The following is a 20,727-nucleotide window of genomic DNA, read 5'->3' as shown; positions in this document are numbered from 1 at the left end:
AATAATGCTTGGGTGCTGCAGTATTTTCCCTGGAAAAAAAAAAAAGTTTGCTAAATTTGTAGATATTGATATTACCCAGCTGACAGCTGTATTTGGAAAAGTACATTTTAGAAGGGCACAAACTACTCAAGTTTTATAAAGAATATGACTTAAAGCCACAGCACAAGTTTTCACTAAAATAGCTTTTATTAATTTCTTCTCAGAAAGCTTAATTTTGTAAAGTTTTAAATATGGGGGGAGAGCTCAGCAATTAAAAAGCTGATTTTTTTTAATGACACTTTCAAATTATAAATTAGCTGGAAAAATTGTGTACAGCTGCCTTGTGTGTGTTGCTGCTTCAGATTAACCTGGGAGTGGTAGGGCTTTTACTGAATTATTGCATCAAATGCTTGAAGAGGTTGTTCTTGTGTCACTGAGCAGCAGTTGCACATCTCACATACTTGCACACACGCCTGTGAATAGGTGAATTTCACATTTGGTGCCTGAACGTGTGCTGTAGCTGCCGTTGCTCGCTCCCCTGTGCCGGCTGGAGGATTTTTCATGGGTTAGAGATGCTGAAGGGTGCCTGGCTGCGTGCTGAGGGGTGGCAGCGGTTCTTTGTCACTGAGCTGCCTCGGAGGAAGGGAGTAATACCGGGTGCCTTCCTCCCTGCCTGGCTGGAGTTACAGGTCTGGCGGAGCCCATGGGGCTGCTTCCCAAGTCTCCTCCGCAAGGTGTGCAGGCGAGGCGTGCCGGGGGCTGGCAGCCGGGAGGATCCCCACACCAAACACACATCTGCCAGGGCTCTAGCAGGGGCTGGCCGCTTTTCTCCCCTCACGAGTCCCAAATGTCCCTGGGCTGCCCCAGCCCCAGGCGGCGCCTCCTCGTCCCTACCCCGCCTCAGGAGCCAGCGACCGTTACGGGGGCGGCGGCGGCCGTTGGCGGGAGCCGCCCTGAGGCGAGGGGAGAAGCCCCCTGAAGGGGCGGGCGTGCGGGGGGCGACCTGAGGGGGAGAAGCGGGCTGGGGGGCGAGCGGAGCCCGCCTGAGGGGCCAGAAGCGGCCTCAAGGGGGAGAACCGGCCTCAGGGCCGCCCTAGGACCGGTGCCTGCCCGTTAAGGCAAAGGGGCGCAGCGCCTCCCCCTTCCTCCAGCTACGGCTCGCGGCTGCCGCGCTGGGGGCTGGCCGGCAGCCACACAAAGCGCCGCTCTCTCCTCTGCTCTGCTCTGCTCTCCCCTCCCTTTGTCTGCGTGGCTTTGTCTCCCCGCCGTTCCCCTCTCCGCCTCACGGGCCCGCGCCGTTCCCCCCCCCCCCCCTTTTGTGCCACCTGCGCACCGTGGGAACGGCCGCTCGCCCAATCGCGGCGCGCCGGGCTCGGGCACCGCATTTTATTTTATTAACTTATTTATATTTTATTCTTTTTTACTATTATTATTACATTTTTATTTTTTATTATTCTGCACGAGGGAGGTGCGGGCGGGCAGGGTTGATCCCGCCGCCGCCGCCGCCGCCGCCTCCCTCCTTCCTCAGCGGCGCGGCGCGTGCCCGAGGGGCGGGCGCGCGCGGGCGGGGCGCGGGGCCCTTGCGGAGCGGCCTGGGAGACCCCGGCTCTTGGGGCCGCGCCAGCGCGCGCGGCGGCGCCTCCTCCTCCTCCCCCTCCCTCCCTCCCCTCCCTCCCTCCCCTCTCTCTCTCTTCCCCCTCCCTTCCCCTCCTTTCCCCTCCCCTCCCCTCCCTCCTCTCCCCTCCCCGCCCCCCCCGCGCCGAGTGGAAGGGGCTGGGGTTGGTGCCAGCAGCGGCGTGAGCGCTCGAGCGGCCGCCATTTTACGCCAGCTCCAGCACACCGCCCGGACACGCGCCGAGGGAGCCCGCAGCACGGAGCGACGGGGCGGAGGGGGGAGCAGCTCCTCAGCCAGCCCGAGCCGCCTACGAGCAGCCCCCCGCGCCACAGCGCGCCCCGCAGCCCCCCTTCTGCACGCCGCTTCCAGCCCCGCAGGTCAGGCGAGGAGGAGGAGGAGGAGGGAGGAGGGAAGGAGGAAGGGTGAGGGTGAGGAGGGGGCGGCCGGGCGGGGCCCTGCAGCGCTCTGGCGTCGCGGCCCGGCTGCCGTCGTGGCCGCTGCCGGTGGGCGGCTGGGCCCCGCTGGCTCGGCGCTAGGCCTCCGGAGGAGGAGGAAGAAGAGGAGGAGGAGGCGGCCCCGGCTTGGGACGCGTGGCCGCCGCCTCATTGTCCCGCCGGCCCCATTCATTGCCGGGGGGAGCCGAGCGGCTCCTCCCGCACCCCCCCTTCCCCTCCTCCTCCTCCTCCTCCTCCCCGTACAGCAGGCTGGCGGCGGGCCCCCGCATTGTTTCGGGGAGTAGGGGCTGAGCAGGGTGTGTGTGTGTGCTGTGTGCGGGGAGGGGGGGGCGGCGAGCTCCCGGCCGGGTGGTGAAATCGGGCCCGGGGTGTCGCAAGCGGCCTCCCGGGGGGGATACGGGTGAGAGGTGGGGAGCGGCTGCGGGGCTTTGGGGGGGGGGGGGGGGGGTTGGAGCCGCTCCTCCCGCGGGAGCGTGGCGGGGAAAGGGAGGGTGGGGGGGGGGGGGGGAAGTCGGTCACTGGAGGAAGTTGTAGGACATCTGAAGGCGCAGAGCACGTGTTAACATCGCGCTCATGGCGGCCGCCGCTGCCGTGGGTGGGTGCGGGCGAGCCAAGGGCGCTTTGTTCCTCTCGCTCGGCCCGGCCGGCACCGGGGAGGGGGAGCCCGGGGCCCCCGGCCGGCGGCTGGGCCGCGGAGGGTGTCGGCCCCGCCGCCCTCCCCCGCCGCTGGCTCCTTGCTCCGTCCCGAACTTGTTCGGAGCTCCGCGGTGGAGAGACTGGAGGGAGCGAGGTGAGTCAGTGTCTGGCTGGGTTGTGTAAAACCTGCAGTGAAAGCCACCCCACCCCCGCTAGGCAGCGGTGTCAGGGCTTTCCTTTGTGTTAGGGCTTCTTTTGAGGGATTTTGGGGGGCATCTCCCGAAGCAGAAAGTGTCACGGGAGTGGTCCGTGAGCTCACCGCCAGAGCAGGGCGGCCTGGTGCACGTGCTGTCACTTCAGCAGCTCTCCTGGAGGATATTTGTGGCTTAATTACGATGCTTATTGCGTTTGGACAGATATCTGGAAACATGGCTACTGAACACGTTAATGGGAATGGTACTGAAGAGCCTATGGACACTTCTGCTGCAGTTACCCATTCTGAGCATTTCCAGACATTGCTCGATGCTGGTTTACCACAGAAAGTTGCTGAAAAGCTAGATGAAATTTACGTTGCAGGTAAGGTGTAAAACTTGCAAAACCACACCTACAATACTTTACTGTATTTGTCTGTCTTTGGGCTAAAATAGCAACTTCTCGTGGTTTCCAAAGTATGGGGACTGACTCTTACAAACATCTGTGGATTTTTGTTATTTAGCACTTTAATGTGTCATAGTATTTTTCAGAGAAAAGCCTTGGACCAGGCCCCTTGGACTGAGGGTTGGGAAAGGGGGGGGGGGGGGAAATTGCATGTGACTGTAGCAACAGCTGGAATAGGCATCAGATGAGTCTTAGAAGGGGCAGGTGATGTGGTCTTTGTGCATTTTTACAGTACTTCTAGGTAACTTTATGTAACTGAAGCCATGGTAGTCATCTTCTGGCGTAAATGTTACTTTGTGATATACTATTTGAGCTCATAGGTGCAAAAATTATTGTATGGAAATAGCTAGCATATTTAAAACTTGATTTTTTTTTTGGTTATTGTGATCATTCCTCTAGTGCTGCAGTTTATAGTCTGCTCCCAAAACATATCATGGTACCATTGCTAGTCCAGCTAAGTCAGGTTTTGATAGAGCCTTCTGAATTCAGCTTCAGGATATTGAAAATTAACTTGGCCTGTGTAACATGTGGATTTCAGAGAAGTCAAATACATAAAGGTGGTAGAATCTATGATTCTAAGGTAGTAAATGTTACTCTAAATCTTAACTTTTTTTTACAAACTTGATTTTAGAAAAAGTTACTTGTACTTAATATGTTTAACTTAGAGGGCTAAGTAACTTCTAAAGTATTGTAACTTTAACCAGTGATTGATTTAGGGAACGCTGAAATATATTAGGTGTGTTAAATATGGTTAAACAAAGATTGCTGCCCACATGTAATTAGTAATTTTGTTCTTTTCTCTAGGGCTAGTTGCACATAGTGATCTAGATGAAAGAGCTATTGAAGCTTTAAAGGAATTTAATGAAGAAGGTGCACTGGCAGTGCTTCAACAGTTTAAAGACAGTGATCTCTCACATGTTCAGGTAACGTTAAGCAATTTAGGATATAATTGTTGAGGGATAAACTACTAGTAGACTGGCAAGAAGTTTGCTTAAATCTCTTCAGTGATCCATACATGATATGTAAAACAGGCCCTTTATTCATTCAAGGTAGAAATTGGTTCTGGCTTGTAATGTTCGCAGAACTGAAGATTAATGCATCTTTTGCAGAACAAAAGTGCCTTTTTATGTGGAGTCATGAAGACATACAGGCAGAGGGAAAAACAGGGGACCAAGGTGGCAGATTCTAGCAAAGGACCAGATGAGGCAAAAATTAAGGTATGTTCCTAGGAGATAAAAGGTATGAAGTCTCTCTGTGGTTTTTTTTTTGCAAAGCTCTTGTGACAGAGACCTTAATTCTTATAAAACTGATATTCTAGTAAAGGCTATTTTAGATTATTCATCGTTATTTAAGAGCTGTCATTCACATTTTCATCTTCAAGAGAAAACTTACATCCTGTTCGTTACTGGGTCTGAATGTATATTGAAACATGAAAAAGATTGGACGGTTAGATTTATGAGCTGAGGATTGACTAGTTGAGACAGTTTTACTGTTTCATAGTTTTAGGAAACTTGTCAGCATAGATCTCTGAGTTTGGAATATGTAACTTCAGCTACTGGTTGGGTTTTTTTCCTCAATTCAGGTTTAAAGCAATTCCACAACAGGGAGATAGCATGTGTGTCATAATCTGTACCCAAAATTGTTTTAAAGGATACTTTATTTCTTCATGTGAGTGTCCTGATACCAAGAAACTCCTGTGTCCAGAGCTAGCCATACCACAACTTATATTAAATTCCATGACTAGCAACTTGTCCAAAGCTAAAGGAAAGGAAAACTTAAATATGCTTACTTGATGGTTTAGAAAAGTGAGAGTATCTTTCATCTTTAACTTTTTATGTGTAAAGTGCAAAATGAATGCGTTAAAGATTACAAATAACTATGTAGCTTGCAAAACTAGAATGTATGTTTTTCTCACTTTGAGGCTGGGATGCTGGTAATTGTAATCCCTTTTTTTAAAAAAAGGGAAAAACCTACAAACAAGTGATACAGTTCTAGTCACCACCACACAAAACAGCAGTATGTATTAAGTAACTTAAGTAGCATAGCTTTCACTGCTGATGGCTGTAGCCTTTAAAGTCACTCTGCAATTTTCCAGTTGTGAAGTTAACTCCTGATTGTAATTGGACTTGTTAAATGTGTTGCTCCTTTGTGCGTAGAGTTGATGTGTCTTTGCACAAAATTGTTGAAGAAAAGACTACTTTCAGAGGAGGTTCTCATTAGATATTTTGCATACATTTGTAACTGTATGCAGCAATCAGAGTGAAGAGCAGTTGTGCTGAGATGCTGCGTGTGCCCACAAGGAACTGAGGGGAGGATGGGGAGGGATAACAGCATAGGAGGAAAGGAGTTTGATCATAACTTCAGCGGCGGGATACCTGAAGCAGAAAGAACAGTGTTCCAGGAGTGTAAGCACTTAAACATGTGTTCTTTAACTTCACACTCATGAGTAATCTCATTAAGTGAAGGGAACTTCTGTGCATAAACGTTTGCAGGATTGGGCATGCCAAAACAAGAAGTGGCTCAGACTGCTAAGATCTTCCTAATTAAAGGGAAGCTCGCTGTTCTATTACTTGGCCTCTTTTTTGTATGAAAATGAAGGAATCGGGAAAACTCCATGTGAACCTCCAATTTTCTAGTGTTTCTTTACCTGGCAGTTTTAATAATTGTTTTGCAAGTTTGTTGTTAAAGTGCTAGCAGTAGGCTTGTTCGCCTGTGAGAGTTTCAAAGCAATATAGTTTAAGATGAATTATGAGCATGTCTGTTGTCTGTGAATGAAGTACGCCTAAATTAGCTGAATTTGCATGTGATTTTAACATTTTAAAATTCTTACTTGAAGGCACTCTTGGAGAGAACCGGCTACACTCTTGATGTGACTACTGGACAGAGAAAGTATGGTGGACCTCCTCCAGAGTCTGTATATTCAGGACAACAACCTTCCGTTGGTACAGAGGTATGGAGGAGGAGATGTTTGTGTAGATGTATTGCTTATATATATTAAAGAAAAAAAATAAATACACCCAATGAATAAAAATACTCTGTGCCTCTTGCAGATCTTTGTGGGCAAGATTCCAAGAGACTTGTTTGAAGATGAACTTGTTCCATTATTTGAGAAAGCTGGCCCTATATGGGATCTCCGCTTAATGATGGATCCATTAACTGGTCTAAATAGAGGATATGCTTTTGTCACTTTTTGTACTAAAGAGGCAGCTCAGGAGGCTGTTAAACTGGTAAGTCTCCTTACATCTTTCTTCCTTTTTTTTTTTTTAAGAACACACTGTGGATTATAAGCTGTTGTCCTGATCCTAATGTCTGAATGCTTAAAATTCAACTGTGTCATTTTTAGATGATTTTACAAATGTCCACCAGGCATTTTTAAGTATTTTTACATAATTCTGTGTATAAATCTTTGATGGGCGTATTAGGGGCAGGAAATAAAGTAGATGGACTGCTGTTTGGTCCAGTTAGGTGAATCTTAACAAAAGTTGTCTTAGCAATACTGACTTCTGAGCTTGTCTGCATTTGGATGAGTTTTAGAGAAGTGTTAGTGGAGATGCTGTATTACAAAGGAGTTGGTCAGGTTTTATGGTTTTGATTTGCTTGTGCACCAGCAGGGGGCACCATGCTGGGAAAATGCATCTGAAGTCACAGAATTTCATAAGATACTTCAGATGATAAGTAATCACTTTTGACTTGTAAGGTCTATCTTGTCTCATTTAGCTATCTGGAAAATGACAAAAGCTACCTGTTAAAAACTTCTCCAGTTTTAGACAGAGGTGTGAAATGGTCTGATATAAGGAATGGGAAACTCTTAATAAGCTTTCCAGGTTTTATGTCCTCAATCCTTACACTGCTCTTTTGTTTTTCTGGTTACATGAAATTTGAATTCTTTGAGCTAGTTAGTGCTGCATTGATGTGGCTGAGATCACAATGCATGGTGTGATCCTAAGAGTGCTAACTGTACTCGTTCTGAGGCGTGCTGATACTGTACTAATACGGCAGGGTTAAGACCTCTCTTTTGTATTAAGGGACACCTTAGGTCATTAAGGTACCTTGCTAACCCTCATGGTTGACACAAATCAGGCTGAAGATAGAAATGCCTCCCAAAAAATATTGAAATATCTTAGAAAAAAAAAAAAAGTACAAAAAAAAGTCTGGTATCTACTGTTTAGCTTTTTAAACAAGCATGTCTGGTGTGTTCCTGTGTGCAATCCAAATATACTTAGGATAACTGTTTGCATATACCTCTTTGTACTTTCTTTGTCAGCCTAGCTATTTATATTTTGTGTAAACTCATGAGTTGTTCACATGACTTACCCAAAGAGCGAAACAAATTTAAATATATTATCAGAAGCGTCTATTAAATGAAAAGGAGTTTTTCTTCAGTTAGCTCTATTTTGCTTAAATGCAGCATGCTCCTGAGGGGGGTCTGCAAAGTTATTCAGATTGTGTTTGCATAAAAGTTACAGCTCAGGTCCTGGCCTCAGTCTTCATTGAACAATCTGAGGGAATGGAAGGAGGTCCCTTTATATTTGATCTTTGCTATGCAGGAAAAAATACAGCATTGCATGTTGTTTCTCAGCTAGATAGCCACAGAGTGTAATAGTTGAAAAGCACTGGGGTTGGTACAGCAGTTTTTCAGCCTTCATGCTAACCTTTGAAGGCAGGGTTAGCTCTAAACTGGATCCTGTGACGTTTGTTAGCTTTTGAATAGTCCCAGTTGACTGGGTAGTTTGGTGTGTTAGAAGTTGCCCAAGGTGCCTGAGTGATTTGCAAGGGTACCAGAAAAGTATGACCATGTGGCTTAGTTGAAAATGATGGGTCTGTGTCTTGTAGTTTTTTATACATGCATGGGAGAGGTTGCTGAAAGACCTATGAGAAACGCTACACTCTTGGTCATAGTTATTTTAACATTCTAGTATCTTAACAGGCAGTGTTCTTTCTGACACTACTTCTGATGTGTAGACAGCTTGTTTCAGGGATTTCTGGATATCATGGAACTGGGGATTCTCTGCTTCCCATCCCTTTGCCAGAGGCTTTTTTTTCCCCATTCATGATTCTGAAATGTACCAAAAATGAGAATAAAAATCTCTGCATTGCTTTGGTTTTCCGACTAATAGACAGCTACGAGGCTTTGTCAATACTCAAGCAGCAGAAAATACACTGACTGTCTTCAGGCTCTTGCAATTGGTGTAACATATTCTGCATGTGATTCACTTCTGCATAGCTATGGTATCATTCAGAGACTTTATAATATCTTCATATAATACTGAACCAGTATTTTAGGTAAACTTTATGTTGACTTATTCTATTCATCCACCAGAAGAAACCTTGCACTTAAAAGGTTGAAGCCCTGATTTTGTTTATGCATAGCTCCAGCAGCTTACAAAGAGAGATCCCAAAATTTTGTTTGAAATACTTTTGGTGCTGTGCTTGAGACAAAAATGGAACAACGATGTGGCTTGATCCTGAGAAGACACTCAGATATGAACAGTAGTTAACTTTATGTCCAATACTTAATCCAGTGTATAGGTGTCAATCCCCCCAGCCAGTGAAGTAGAAGCAGCATCTCAAGTGCTGTTCACCCAAGTACCAGCTGTTACAAGTCAGGTCTGACTTTCTTCAGGCATTTTTCTCCCTGTCCACGTGCTTGCATCTCCCTTCTGTTTACACTCTTTCAGCTATGAATTACAGTTCCAGTTGTGTGTTTATGTGCACACTCAATTCCTATTATTTCATATGAAACTGTTAGATTTCAGTTTTGGAAAAGATTTCTGAGTGATGAGGGTTACTGCAGACATGCACAAAATTAAATACTTGCGGGCCAAGCTTATAGGAGAACGTATACTGCATGCTACTGTATGTAGTTTTAAGCTTTAGTTTTAAGCTATAGTTTTAAGTTTTTTGACTAGAGCTAATGTAAATTTGATCAAAATGCAGGTACAGGTGCAGATATCCCTATTAAGCAGTTTGCCAGCTAGACACAGTAGTGCAGGTTGCTTGCTGCTGGAACCAAACTGCAGGTGAAAGTGGATGAAATGACAAGATAGACTTTACCTGTTTGTGAATCAGTTCTTGAGGAACTTAGCAAAAAAGTATATATATTTTTTGGTATCTAGGGGGTGCTAATGTCTCTGCTGACTTGAGGCATTGCTTCAGTGGTGACGAGGGAAAAGTGTTATGCTGACCTTGCTAATTTGGTAGCACACACACAAATTAAGATTTGGGCCCATTGGTATCTAATCTAAGTTTGCAGCTGCTTTGCAAACTGTTTGCCTAAAAAACACTAACTGTGTGTGTAGGAGCACCTAGCTCTAGACTATTTCATCTGTGGTAGAATAAACATATGATAGAAAGTAGTAAAGTATGATAGTACAGAGAAAAAAACTGTAGAAACTAGTATCAACATGGATTAGCAATGCTAGACTACTTATTTTTCTTTGAAGTTATGAAAAGTTTTTGGTATGAGGTATAAGAGAGCTTCTCTTTTGGATTAAATATGAAGTTAGGCTTTGGTCTTAAATTCTAACAGGAGCAGCCAGATAGTACCTTCTCTTATCCATATATACTTCAGTTGAAGAAGAATCAATTTGTCTTGTATCCAGACTAATAAACTGCTAGCTTTTTTGTAAACCTGTTTCTTTAAAGGATTTTTTTTTCCAGATTGTATAATCTTCTCTTTGTTAATGCGTACAAGTCTTCGTCAGTGTTCATAAATACATATATATAAATACGTCTTCCTGTGTGGTTTTGTTTCAGACTTTAAAATCAACTCTTCCACTGCTACACAGTCAACAGATAGGGAGATGTCTTTCACTGTATTGTGTTATGCTTTGCGACATAACTAGTTGGAAAGATGCCACTCAAGATCCTTTTTGCATGTACAGTTTTGTTCAGCTTACTTCTTGTACAATTGTATAGCTTTGAAAGTCTTCAGTGATGTAGTTTTTGTTTGTAATGGCTAAATATAAATACATCTTCACCCTGGTTTTTAGTGCCCTAAGCAAGAAGGGGGTGTGGGAGAACTTGCTTATGTGGGAAGTTTACCACCAGACACAAAATCACTCACAGAATAAATAGCTAGATTAAATTTTGAAAAGCTATCCTACTACTTGTCAATAAAATGTTGACCACAAAATACATTTTCCTAGCTAAAGAATTGCCTGTTGCAGGGCTTGCAGTGCAGGAAAGTGGTTGATGTACCACCAGTTGACCTCCCAGCTGCTTATTTGGATGATACATGTCTGTCTGCATCGCAATGAAGGGCATTTTTGTCAGCAGATGTCTACAGTAATAGTTTTTTTCCCCTTGAACTGTTGATGTGTTCAGAGTGTTTTCTAAACAGTCTGTTTGGGGAACAGAATATGAACAGAAGCCTTAGGATTTCAAAGCAATAGAAGTCTCTTTTTGCCGTTTGCTGTCTCTATCCGTGTAATCTACATGCTTGGGAAAGAATTTGGCAATTGCTCTTGTATGCTTTGTGGAGAAGACCCGATCGTGGCTTTCCTCTGTGAACTGTGTGGAGCTTTGGAAGGGAATCTGACTTCAATTGTAACACCTGTCTTCTATTAGACACACAATACAATTTAAGAATTCACAGATGCAATCTGTAGAGGAACCTGAATTTTGTTCTGTGCTGTTGTGAAGGGGGAGTAGCCTTGATCTTGTTGGTTTGGACATATTAACCTTTTGTGGTTCTGCATGAAGAAGTCTAAAGATCTATGTATTAAGACGAAGGCTTGAACAAGAAAGGAAGGGTAGTTGTGGGCTGCCACTGTGGAGATAACTTAGAGAGCATGGGTATAATGCAAAATATTTGAGTATATATCATAAGAACGTGTTAATCGCTAAAGAATTTAATATATTACTAAATTTGCAGAAGCAAAAGATTTGGTATTGCTACTGTTGGACGGGAGTGAAAGTTATGTGTGACTGATGATTGTCTGTTTTTCTTTCAGTACAACAATCATGAAATTCGTTCTGGAAAACACATTGGTGTATGCATCTCTGTTGCCAATAATAGGCTTTTTGTTGGTTCTATTCCTAAGAGTAAAACCAAGGAGCAAATTGTTGAAGAATTCAGCAAAGTAACAGGTAACTGAGTAACTGTTTCATACAGCTAGAGGGTGGCAAACGTGATCGGTGATGAAGTATTTTTACCATCTTTTGGCTTATGGTTGAATGACAATGAATTCAAACTGAGATGACTTAGCATTTGTCCTGATTTTTATTTATTTAAAACAAAACAAAAAATCTGACTGCTGAGGGATGAAATATTTGTAATTAAACAAGGTGTGCAGTTCCAAGTTTTACTGAGAAAATGTGTGTATTGTTTAAAAAAGCCATTCAAACAGATGGTTTAATTATGTCAGTGCTAATTGATGTTTTAAAGCTTTTCAAGACAGAACTGAAGCAGGTTGGGAAACATAACTAGTTCTGTGCTTCAGAGTTCTTACTGATTTGATAAGGATCTATTTCTGTTAACAGCATATAAACTCCGTCAGGTAACGTTTTACGGCTTCCTGTGTTACTGAATGATATACTTTAGGTTCCTTGGAGCAACACTGAAACTCTTAGATGTCATGAAATCATGCAAGTTTAACCTTTTGTTCTTTGGACATCCGTGGAAAAAACAGATGCTGATAAGTATTGTGACTTAGGGGGTGGGTTGAGAAGAAAAGTGACAAAGCACAACTTTGGGTTGCACTCCCTGCTCTGTTCAGTGAGATGGAAGGTATTCTTCTGTAGCTTCTAAGCTTTCTTCACTTAATAAAAGGGATCCGAAGTTGGGATAGTCCAATGACTCTTGGAGAACGTGGGTCTTGAAAGTAGAGAAGTTTTAATAAGCACACAGTCTGAAAAGACTAGCATGTTAGTGCTTATCTGGAACTGCTAATCAGATGCGTACTTCTCAGAAAGATAATCCTTACTTTATAATACAAACTCATGGATAAAAGCCATAACAAAGGAATATTTTGCTTATTTTCAGAGGGCCTTACAGATGTCATATTGTATCATCAGCCCGATGACAAGAAAAAGAACCGGGGTTTCTGTTTCCTTGAATATGAAGATCACAAGACTGCTGCTCAGGCCAGACGTAGGTTAATGAGTGGCAAGGTGAAAGTCTGGGGAAATGTTGTTACAGTTGAATGGGCTGACCCTATAGAAGACCCAGATCCCGAAGTCATGGCAAAGGTAATAAAGCTGTAAGGGAAACATAATATAAGTAAAGTGCCTTGTTCCAAAGTAAGTACTTCTTAATACGAGCATAAGTTTAAATAGCATCTTGCAGCCCTCTTGAAAGAAATGTTGTAAGTGAGATGGTAAAAATAAGAATGCACTCTAGAATTAATGTGAATTCAAAAAACTATTGGCAGATGTTATCTTGTGCTCCCAAGGATGAATGATACGTATGCTGGTGTAGTTGATTCCTAATCTGGAAGTGGTGGTGGTGGTGACTCCCCAAAATAAAACGACTTTGTAGATTAGTATGTGGTGGCACAGAAATCCAGAAATGATCAGAGAACAAGCCTTAATGATTTTTAACCCTGGAACCACATGTTTATCACTTCAGAGGTAGAACATTACAGTAACACACACAAATTGGGATTTTTTAAAGCTATCCTGTAGAAGTTACTTCTGAGTATTTAAGTAATTACTTTGTATTTGGAACTCAGTATTTTTGACTTGGGTGCAGTGTTAAATCTGTAAAAATATTAAGACAATATTTTGGAGTTGGAGTATTTCAGTTAAGCTAAGGTCTGAACTTCAACATCTTGAATTTCATTACAGCACATTATTTTGCCGTAGAAATATTACCTCTTTTTTTTTTTTTTTTTTTTCCCATCAGATAATGCCCAGACCTATCTTTTTCAATCGTGTTCTGTAGCTGAGTTTTTTCATGGAAGCTCCAAGCTAGTCTATATCCTTATCTCTTTCTCTGTATTTGCTTTTTGTCATTGCTTTTACTCTTGTTTGAGACATGTCGCTTGCTGGAGTCCTACTTTGATGGACCTAGTAATACAGTGTGGCTGGGATCTCCTCTTTGGTGAGCCATAAGGGAAAAGGGTTGGGGCAGGGACTCATTTTTAGGAGGAAAAAAAAAAAGCCTGCTTTTATAACATCGCTATCACAGAAGCTCTTGGACTACCCAGTTAGCAGACTTCAATTTTTGCCCTGTATCATATATGATCAACAGCAGGGAAGAGTCTTGCAGGTAGAAGTGGTCAGAGGGTGGCATTTCCTATATGTGGCAGTCTATCTGATCAGTTTCTTGGCTCAGGAAATCCTACTCCAACAAACTGTTGAATTAGCACAAACTTCTGCTGACATGACCACATAGATAAGCGGGGTGTGATAGGGGATGTGATGAGGTAGGTGTCTTTCTGAAGTAAGTTTATAAATGTCGGAATGAAAGGCTAAAGAAATCAGTGTTTTGTGGCATTTGATATTCATTTTTTGAATGTTATGTTTTAATACCTCAAAGTTTTTGTATTTAAAATGGGAAATGTGCAGAAAATGTTACATTTTATTGCTATTTGCCAAATACAGACAGTTGATGCAAAAGGGAATGGAAATGTGAATGAGAATGCTGAAAAAGTAGAGTGCACAGTTTGTGGCTGTATGCAGGAGCAGAGGCAAGTGTTGGTGTCTGACCTTTCTGGCTTGCTGCATCCCTTAGTTTATTCTTACAACAAGGAAAGGCTCTGTTCCAGTCTTCCTTGCCCACTTCAAGTACGTTTACAGAAAGCCTGATCACATTTGGCCCCTCTGGAGGTGTTAGGTTTGCTTTCTGGAGTTGACTGCTGTGTTATGTTTAAGAGCAGCCCAGCTACTTGTCACAGTCACGCTGATCTCCCAGCTGTGAGCTGCAGGTTGGCCGTCTGCTCCTGAGCGCTGTCATTAGGGAGCAAAGGGAGAGCTCTTGGCCCTGGTCTCGCACATTCCTTTGGTAGAAGGCTCTGGGGGAAACACTGTGAGTAGGAGGTTGCTTTCATCACAATGATCATCTGGTCTGCAACGTGCTCATCCACATTACCAGAAAAGAAAGTCCATAAGAGCAAAGCATGGGGAAGGCAGATTCACCTCGGTAGCTAGATGGTGAACAGCATTGTTCTAAATACCTGGCAGAAAAGCATGCCAATTCATCAGTGTATTGACACCTACTAATTTACAATTCTGAAGTGTTTTCTCAAGCCTTTTTTTCTGTTCTCCTCTAGACTTTTGTTTAAATGTTGCGGAGTGTGCTACATGGACATGGATGGTGTACTTAGCAAATATTGAAGCACTTGAAATTTAAAGGGGGTGTTACCTTAAACATGAAGTACCTTCAGCGTGAGGGGGAGAAAAGATGGCTTTTGAAGCTACAGATGTATGTGCTAGAGGAGTTCAGTACTTGTTCTGACAGATCAGTGTATGTGTATAATCAGTGAAGTAATTGATTTCTAGTCCAAACTTTTTTCTAACTTCCGGTGGTTTTGTTGATAGTTCTTTTCTCCTAAGCAGCGTTTTGATGCCTCTTACATTTTAAATTATTCCTGTAACGTGGCTGAGGCTACAGAGCATGTGCTAGATTGGCAGGTTAAGCAGCTAAATAAAGTCTTGTGCTCATGGCTGCCTGGTAGATTACAGGAGAGGAGACAGGGACTAACCTTTGGAGAACATAGTAACAAAGCTTGAAGTGTTTGTACTCTAGGTAAAAGAAGGAAAAGGAACAGATCCCAGTAGTTCTGGGGGTAGTCCAGCCTTCAGCAGTTTTACAAGTGGGCCCTGCCTTTATGACAAAATGCTGCTGTGCACTTGCACTTAGGATAGCGGGCTATATTGCTTGTTTTAGATGTGCATTCCTCGTTACAACCTACAAGCCTTAATCAAGAAGACTTTTTTAACCTCTTACCTTAAATGAAGTGAAAATAGTTCCTTCTTTCACCCTACGCTTTGACCTGCCTATTAGTTTTGACATGTTCCTTGACTGGTTGAGCTGCGCTTCTGGTCTGTAACGTGGCCAAAGATGTTATTGAGGTGTTAGAGATTAATGGATTTGTCTATGTGGGAGAAAAATTTAAACTAATTTCTTATTAAAAAAAAAAAAAATAATGTCCTGTTAGTACTAAAATCTTGTACTAAAAAGATGGTTTCTTCTTGAGGTTTTTAATCATATCTGACACTAAATGTGTCAGTCATTATGGACTGGTGAAGGCTTCTTAGGGTTGGTTCCTCCTGAGATGCAAGTTTTCATCCTTTCCTAAAGTATAAGAATAAGGAACATTTGTTTGCATTTTACCAGTTTTAAAAGCAGGTGGTTACAAAGCAAAACTTCTGTTATTCTCTGAAACAAAATAAGGTAAGGTAAAGTAAATGATTAGAATGGTTTACTGAAAAGGGTTCTTGGAAGGCACACAGTTCGCTTGTACTATCAAGGCATATAGGAGAAGCTTAACACAGGATGGGAGAAAGCTTTCCTTGTGGAGCTGGCTGTGACTTTTTTTTATCCCCTGAGAATCAGCAAGAATAGCTATTGCCAAAGGCTAGAGTTGATTCTCTAGATCAGATTTATAGTCTTGTAGTATCCTTTTTTCTTTTCTTTTTTTTTTTTCCAAGCTCTGCATCCCATCCGAGTTCTGCAATCAAGTGAGACAAGTTTATTTGTAACTTTAATTACACAGTAATTATGTCTTATACAACAGGTGTTGGGGTTTACTGAATTCCTGTGCTTTGTAGGAGCAGAGATCGTAGCTCAGCTTCAGGGAATTGAAGCATGCTTCCTGTGGCCCTTTGGTACCCCGTGTTACTTGCAGTGACCTTTGGGACTAGGAATGGGAAGTCAGAAGCTGCCGTGTACCACGTTCACTTGCTTTTTGTCATCAGCTAGTTAGAAGCCACTAACAGTGGACGGGGTGTGGAAAGATGTTGCAGTTCTTTGTGGCCGATTGGCAGCTGCACTGTAGGAAAGTAAGGCTGTAATGTCAGCACGTGGTGGCAGTGCGTGGAAGGGGCTCCCCCAGCATGTAAGAGAGGCTTATAAATTGCCAGAACTTACAGGTGATGTCATGCAAAAATGATAATGTCCAGAAATTATCATTTTATCAGTGTAACCTCGGTGTGGGGGCAAGGACAAGCCTTTGAATGCTTCCAGCCCAGTAACATACGTGATTTGCAGGTGTCCAGTGCATGCTGACTGGTTTATCTAGTATCAGTCTTTGTCAGATTGCCTTGTTTTCTTTCATCTTAAAGCAGTTGGTGGTTGGTTCAACTTGGCACTGATGGTGTAGTCACTGTCAGGCAGTTAACAAGATGTATCTAAACCCTTCAAATAACTAGCCTTTCTGATCCTAAAAGCTGCCTAGCACTCTTCATGGAGCGTACAAGCCATATTGCATGCTTTAGAGGGGGAGGGAATAGGTTTTCAGTTAATTTGAGGTGGCTGTTTCTCAAGGAAAAGACACAGTTTGACTTGTGAGAAAGTCCAAGGGTGACCTGGCAATGTCAGCCTTCGTATCCTTTTCTGTATTTCTTCCCTCTTGTAACCGTGGATTCAGGTCACTGAGTGCTCCTCAGGCAAGCGCAGTCCTGCTGCTAGGTATTTGGTGTAGCTGTAGCAGGGAAGCCACAAGTTAAGCAGCTTGAGAGCTGCAGTGCTGTCACCTCTGACCTAGATATTACAGTGATGACTGTTCTGCAAAACCTGTCTAAACAATGGAATGTTTTGATAACTTAATTATTTTGTGTGTAACCAGTCTCAGTTGCCTTCTTTCAAATTTGAAAGCGTTCCTGACTTGAAAATTACTGCTGCTAGGATTTTTTTCAAACGTTAACAGAAACTGTGTTGACTTTCAGGATACTGGTGCTATGTAATCGTGTTGGAAAATTGATCTAATATTTTTAGCAGTCAGGGATGTTTGCTGCCAACTTGTGCTGTATGAATATATATATATGAGTATATATTTACTTAACTACCTCTATAAAATGTAGTACTTAAAATGTAATGATATTTTCAGTGCTGCCAATAGTAATGACTTGCAAAACTTTTTGTCTAAATAGTGTTTTTAATTCCTTTTTTTTTTTCTAGGTAAAAGTTCTGTTTGTACGCAATCTTGCCAATACTGTAACAGAGGAGATACTAGAAAAGGCCTTCAGTCAATTTGGAAAGCTAGAGCGAGTGAAGAAGCTAAAAGACTATGCTTTCATCCATTTTGATGAACGGGATGGTGCTGTAAAGGTAAGTGAAGAGGGCTGTACCCCCTGTGTGTGCGTGTGACTAAGTGTAACATTTTGAAGCTGTATACTTCTAACTTCAGAAAAAATCTGTCTGGAGGAGTGTTCAAAGGCTTCCGATGTCTTTGTCCTCTCTGGGTGTCTCCTAAGAAAATTCATTTGCTAATTTGAAAAACTAGATCTTAGATGCACCTAAGTAGTTTTTCTGATGAATATCTGAGCTAGTCATACCCGTTATCAGTTGAAATTGAAGTGCCAGAAGTTGAGTGACTCTTCTCACCAAGTTAGCAGTAGACTAGTGCAGTTTCTCTAGGACAGGTGATAAAAAAAATTAGATCATCTTTTTATTTTCTAGGAACAGAATGACTTCCTTTTTATGGTGTGGAATAATCACCTTTTCTTTTCATGAGAAGTGTGGGACAGCTGAGGAATTGTCTTCCCTGGATTTTGTTAGCCTGGTCTTGCTGGATTTTCTCTGGTCATCTGTTGTTAGGAAGGGAAAGTGCACTTCCTCTCCTGCCTATAGTGTGTCTATTTTTATGTCCCGTGGGAGGATACAGCAGGATACAAGGGGATTCAGCTTTTCTTGTTCATCCAGATGCCTTGAAGCAGATGCTTATGAAGATGATGGAAAGAATCTTCTCACAGGATATGTATCCTGTCGAGGCTCAGAGTCCCTAGAAGTGGTAGAATCTTTAGGATTCCTCTGCTTAAAATTAACTTGTAGCAATTACTGTGACCCATGGGAAACATGCGCGTGTGTTGGTGTGGTTTTTGTTTTATTTTTTTTAAGTGAGAATGACACACGTACTTTTTTTTGGGGGGGGGGAGGGGGTCTGGCTTAAAAAAGAAGTTACTACATGTAAAATAAAGACATAAAAACATACACTCGTCTCTAGTTTTAGTACCATTTGTGTTAATGCTAACAGGAGACACTTACTGCCAATATTTTTTGCTGTCCTTTCAGAAATTAATTCTGTCCCTTCATTAACTGAAACAACTTAAAAGATTGAAGCCTATTTAGAATTTTTAGTGGGAGACTTTCAAGCTTATACATGCCATCCTGGGTTTGAGAACTAAGTTAAGAGGAAATGCATAACTTCTGGAACCCATAATGCTGTGCTGTCTAATTTTTTTAGATTTATATTGTTGTTTTAGCTATGGATAACATTTAAAAATGCATATTCTAAAGGATAGAGTAAACTTAATAACTTCGGATATGCTTAGAAGTATATTTAAAGTCTGGTTAATTCCTTCAGGCAATGGAAGAAATGAATGGCAAAGATTTAGAGGGAGAAAACATTGAAATTGTTTTTGCTAAGCCACCAGATCAAAAAAGGAAAGAACGGAAAGCTCAGAGACAAGCGGCTAAAAATCAGATGTAAGTGTAAATGCATGCACATACCTTGTATTACTTCTGAAAGACATGTATATTCGTACAGAACTAGAACTTGGGGTAGTTCATAGCTTTACCATAGTGTATACAGGTTCTTTGGCTTCTCTGAAAATGTTGGATGCGTTTAAGTTGTTTGTGTTTTACTTAAGGTCTAGGAGGGAGCGCTGTTTGTGAGAATTCAGGTACTGTTTTGATCAATGGGCGTATGAGCAACAGAAATGCTTGCAGGTCATTAAATGTGCACCCTTCTCGCTTTAGAATAAAAAGTTTCCTGTATTTCTGCACTGATCTGTCCCATGAATGTATTCAGCAGCATGTATTCCTTTTATCAGACCTAGAAGTACTGATACAGGTCCCCTGTTTAAGAAAATACTCTCTGAAGGAAGGATCCTGGCATACTTTTTTGCCATTTCCAGAAGACAGATTATTCATGAAGTTTCTAAACTCACACTAATAAAGATCTCCTGTTAATAAATGCTGAACATGGCAAACAATGCATTGCTTGCCACTGTGTTCTGCTTAATGTTCTCGCATATTTATCTTCTTGGATATCTTGTAGCTTTCCTAACCATCTTCCCTCCCCCACCGTATTTCCAAAAATAACTTCTGCCAGTGTTGCTGTGCAGCATACAAGAAGGCAGAATAGTGAGGTTACCAGATTAATACAGATCTCCAGATGGTGACCTAGCGTATGCATGGAACTGCTTAAGTTTGCCCTGCTTATAGGTGTTGTAACTTTCTTGGCCCTTTTGTTCTTCTTCCTTAGGCATCTGGTGTTACTGTAAGCAGTCAGCTTCATTATTCTTTTGCTCCTCTTCTGTGCTAGGCCTTTTCTGTTCTGCCTATTTTTTTTTGGCAATACTTTCTCTATATTCTGCATCTTTTCAACACCACAATAAAAAACAGTACAACTTTCAACAGTATTTCAAATTATAATTAATCTACTTGCCTCTTGACATTGGCAACTGTTTGCATGGTTTTGTTGTCTCTGGTTGGAGATGCACATTCTCTAGTTGAATTTGAGTAATACCAGAAAAATCTTACAGTGCAGTAGACAGTTCTGCTAGCTTTGTGTTCAAGATCTGGTAGTGGTCCGTTTCTAGTGGAGGAAAAGGAAGATATTCCTAAAAGGTGCTTGATCAGTTAAGTGCTGTGTGATTTCCCTTCCATTGCCCCTACCTGTTCTTCGCAGGTAATCTGGGATTCAGAATTATTAGTTCTGGATATTAACATGTATTTATAACACTGGGCTTCTTCCTGACATGTGACACCTTTAATATATATTAATATAATGATGTCTGTTATCTCCACACACCCCCTTTACTTGGTGCGTGCTTGATTTTGTGGATATAGGTAAACTAGGGCTGTTTTTTCTAGTCAGAGGTAAAGTAAATCCAGTTGTTCAGTCCTTTCTAGTTCTTTTGTTCAGGAATTTGAAATGTTCTTTTATGAACTGTTAATGCATCTTAGGCAGGAAAGCAGCTAGTTTCATTAGGTATGTTTGGATTTTGAACGGTTTATTTGTAAGTGAATTGTAAGGGCTTTTAATTTTCTTAGGATTCTAAAAGGTGAGAGGGAGTAGAATGATATGTGTGTTAAGTCTGTATCCTAGTTACTTGGAAAGTTTGGAGTGACATCTTAAGGTCTTAGAGGTGTCTTGCAGTTTGTACTATATTTACAGTTGTAGTTGTAAAAATAGTTTTTATATAAACTTGCATATAGCTATAGATTCAATCTGACTCATACGTTATGTACCTGGTGATCTTAACTTCCCAGTA

General features: G+C 42.3%; 1 protein-coding gene across 5 annotated transcripts in view; it reads left to right on the top strand.

Moving 5' to 3' along the window:
* The first annotated feature begins 1,730 nt into the window (after window positions 1–1,730).
* The window catches only part of SYNCRIP (synaptotagmin binding cytoplasmic RNA interacting protein), a 24,403-nt gene continuing 5,406 nt past the window's right edge, over window positions 1,731–20,727 (top strand). For all 5 annotated transcript variants that reach the window (XM_084285368.1, XM_084285367.1, XM_084285366.1 and 2 more), the window contains exons 1-10: window positions 1,731–1,971; window positions 3,102–3,261; window positions 4,147–4,265; window positions 4,452–4,559; window positions 6,179–6,292; window positions 6,393–6,569; window positions 11,298–11,433; window positions 12,329–12,534; window positions 17,408–17,557; window positions 18,813–18,934. In XM_084285368.1, coding sequence (XP_084141494.1) covers window positions 3,114–3,261; window positions 4,147–4,265; window positions 4,452–4,559; window positions 6,179–6,292; window positions 6,393–6,569; window positions 11,298–11,433; window positions 12,329–12,534; window positions 17,408–17,557; window positions 18,813–18,934 — 1,280 coding nt within the window. In that variant the 5' untranslated portion in view covers window positions 1,731–1,971; window positions 3,102–3,113. The remainder of the gene's footprint in view (window positions 1,972–3,101; window positions 3,262–4,146; window positions 4,266–4,451; window positions 4,560–6,178; window positions 6,293–6,392; window positions 6,570–11,297; window positions 11,434–12,328; window positions 12,535–17,407; window positions 17,558–18,812; window positions 18,935–20,727) is intronic.

This window comes from Netta rufina, assembly GCF_964035555.1.
Source record: "Netta rufina genome assembly, chromosome: 3".
Lineage (NCBI taxonomy): Eukaryota > Metazoa > Chordata > Aves > Anseriformes > Anatidae > Netta > Netta rufina.
The sequence above is the reverse complement of the archived record's forward strand: the minus strand, read 5'-3'. Positions and strand labels throughout refer to the sequence as shown.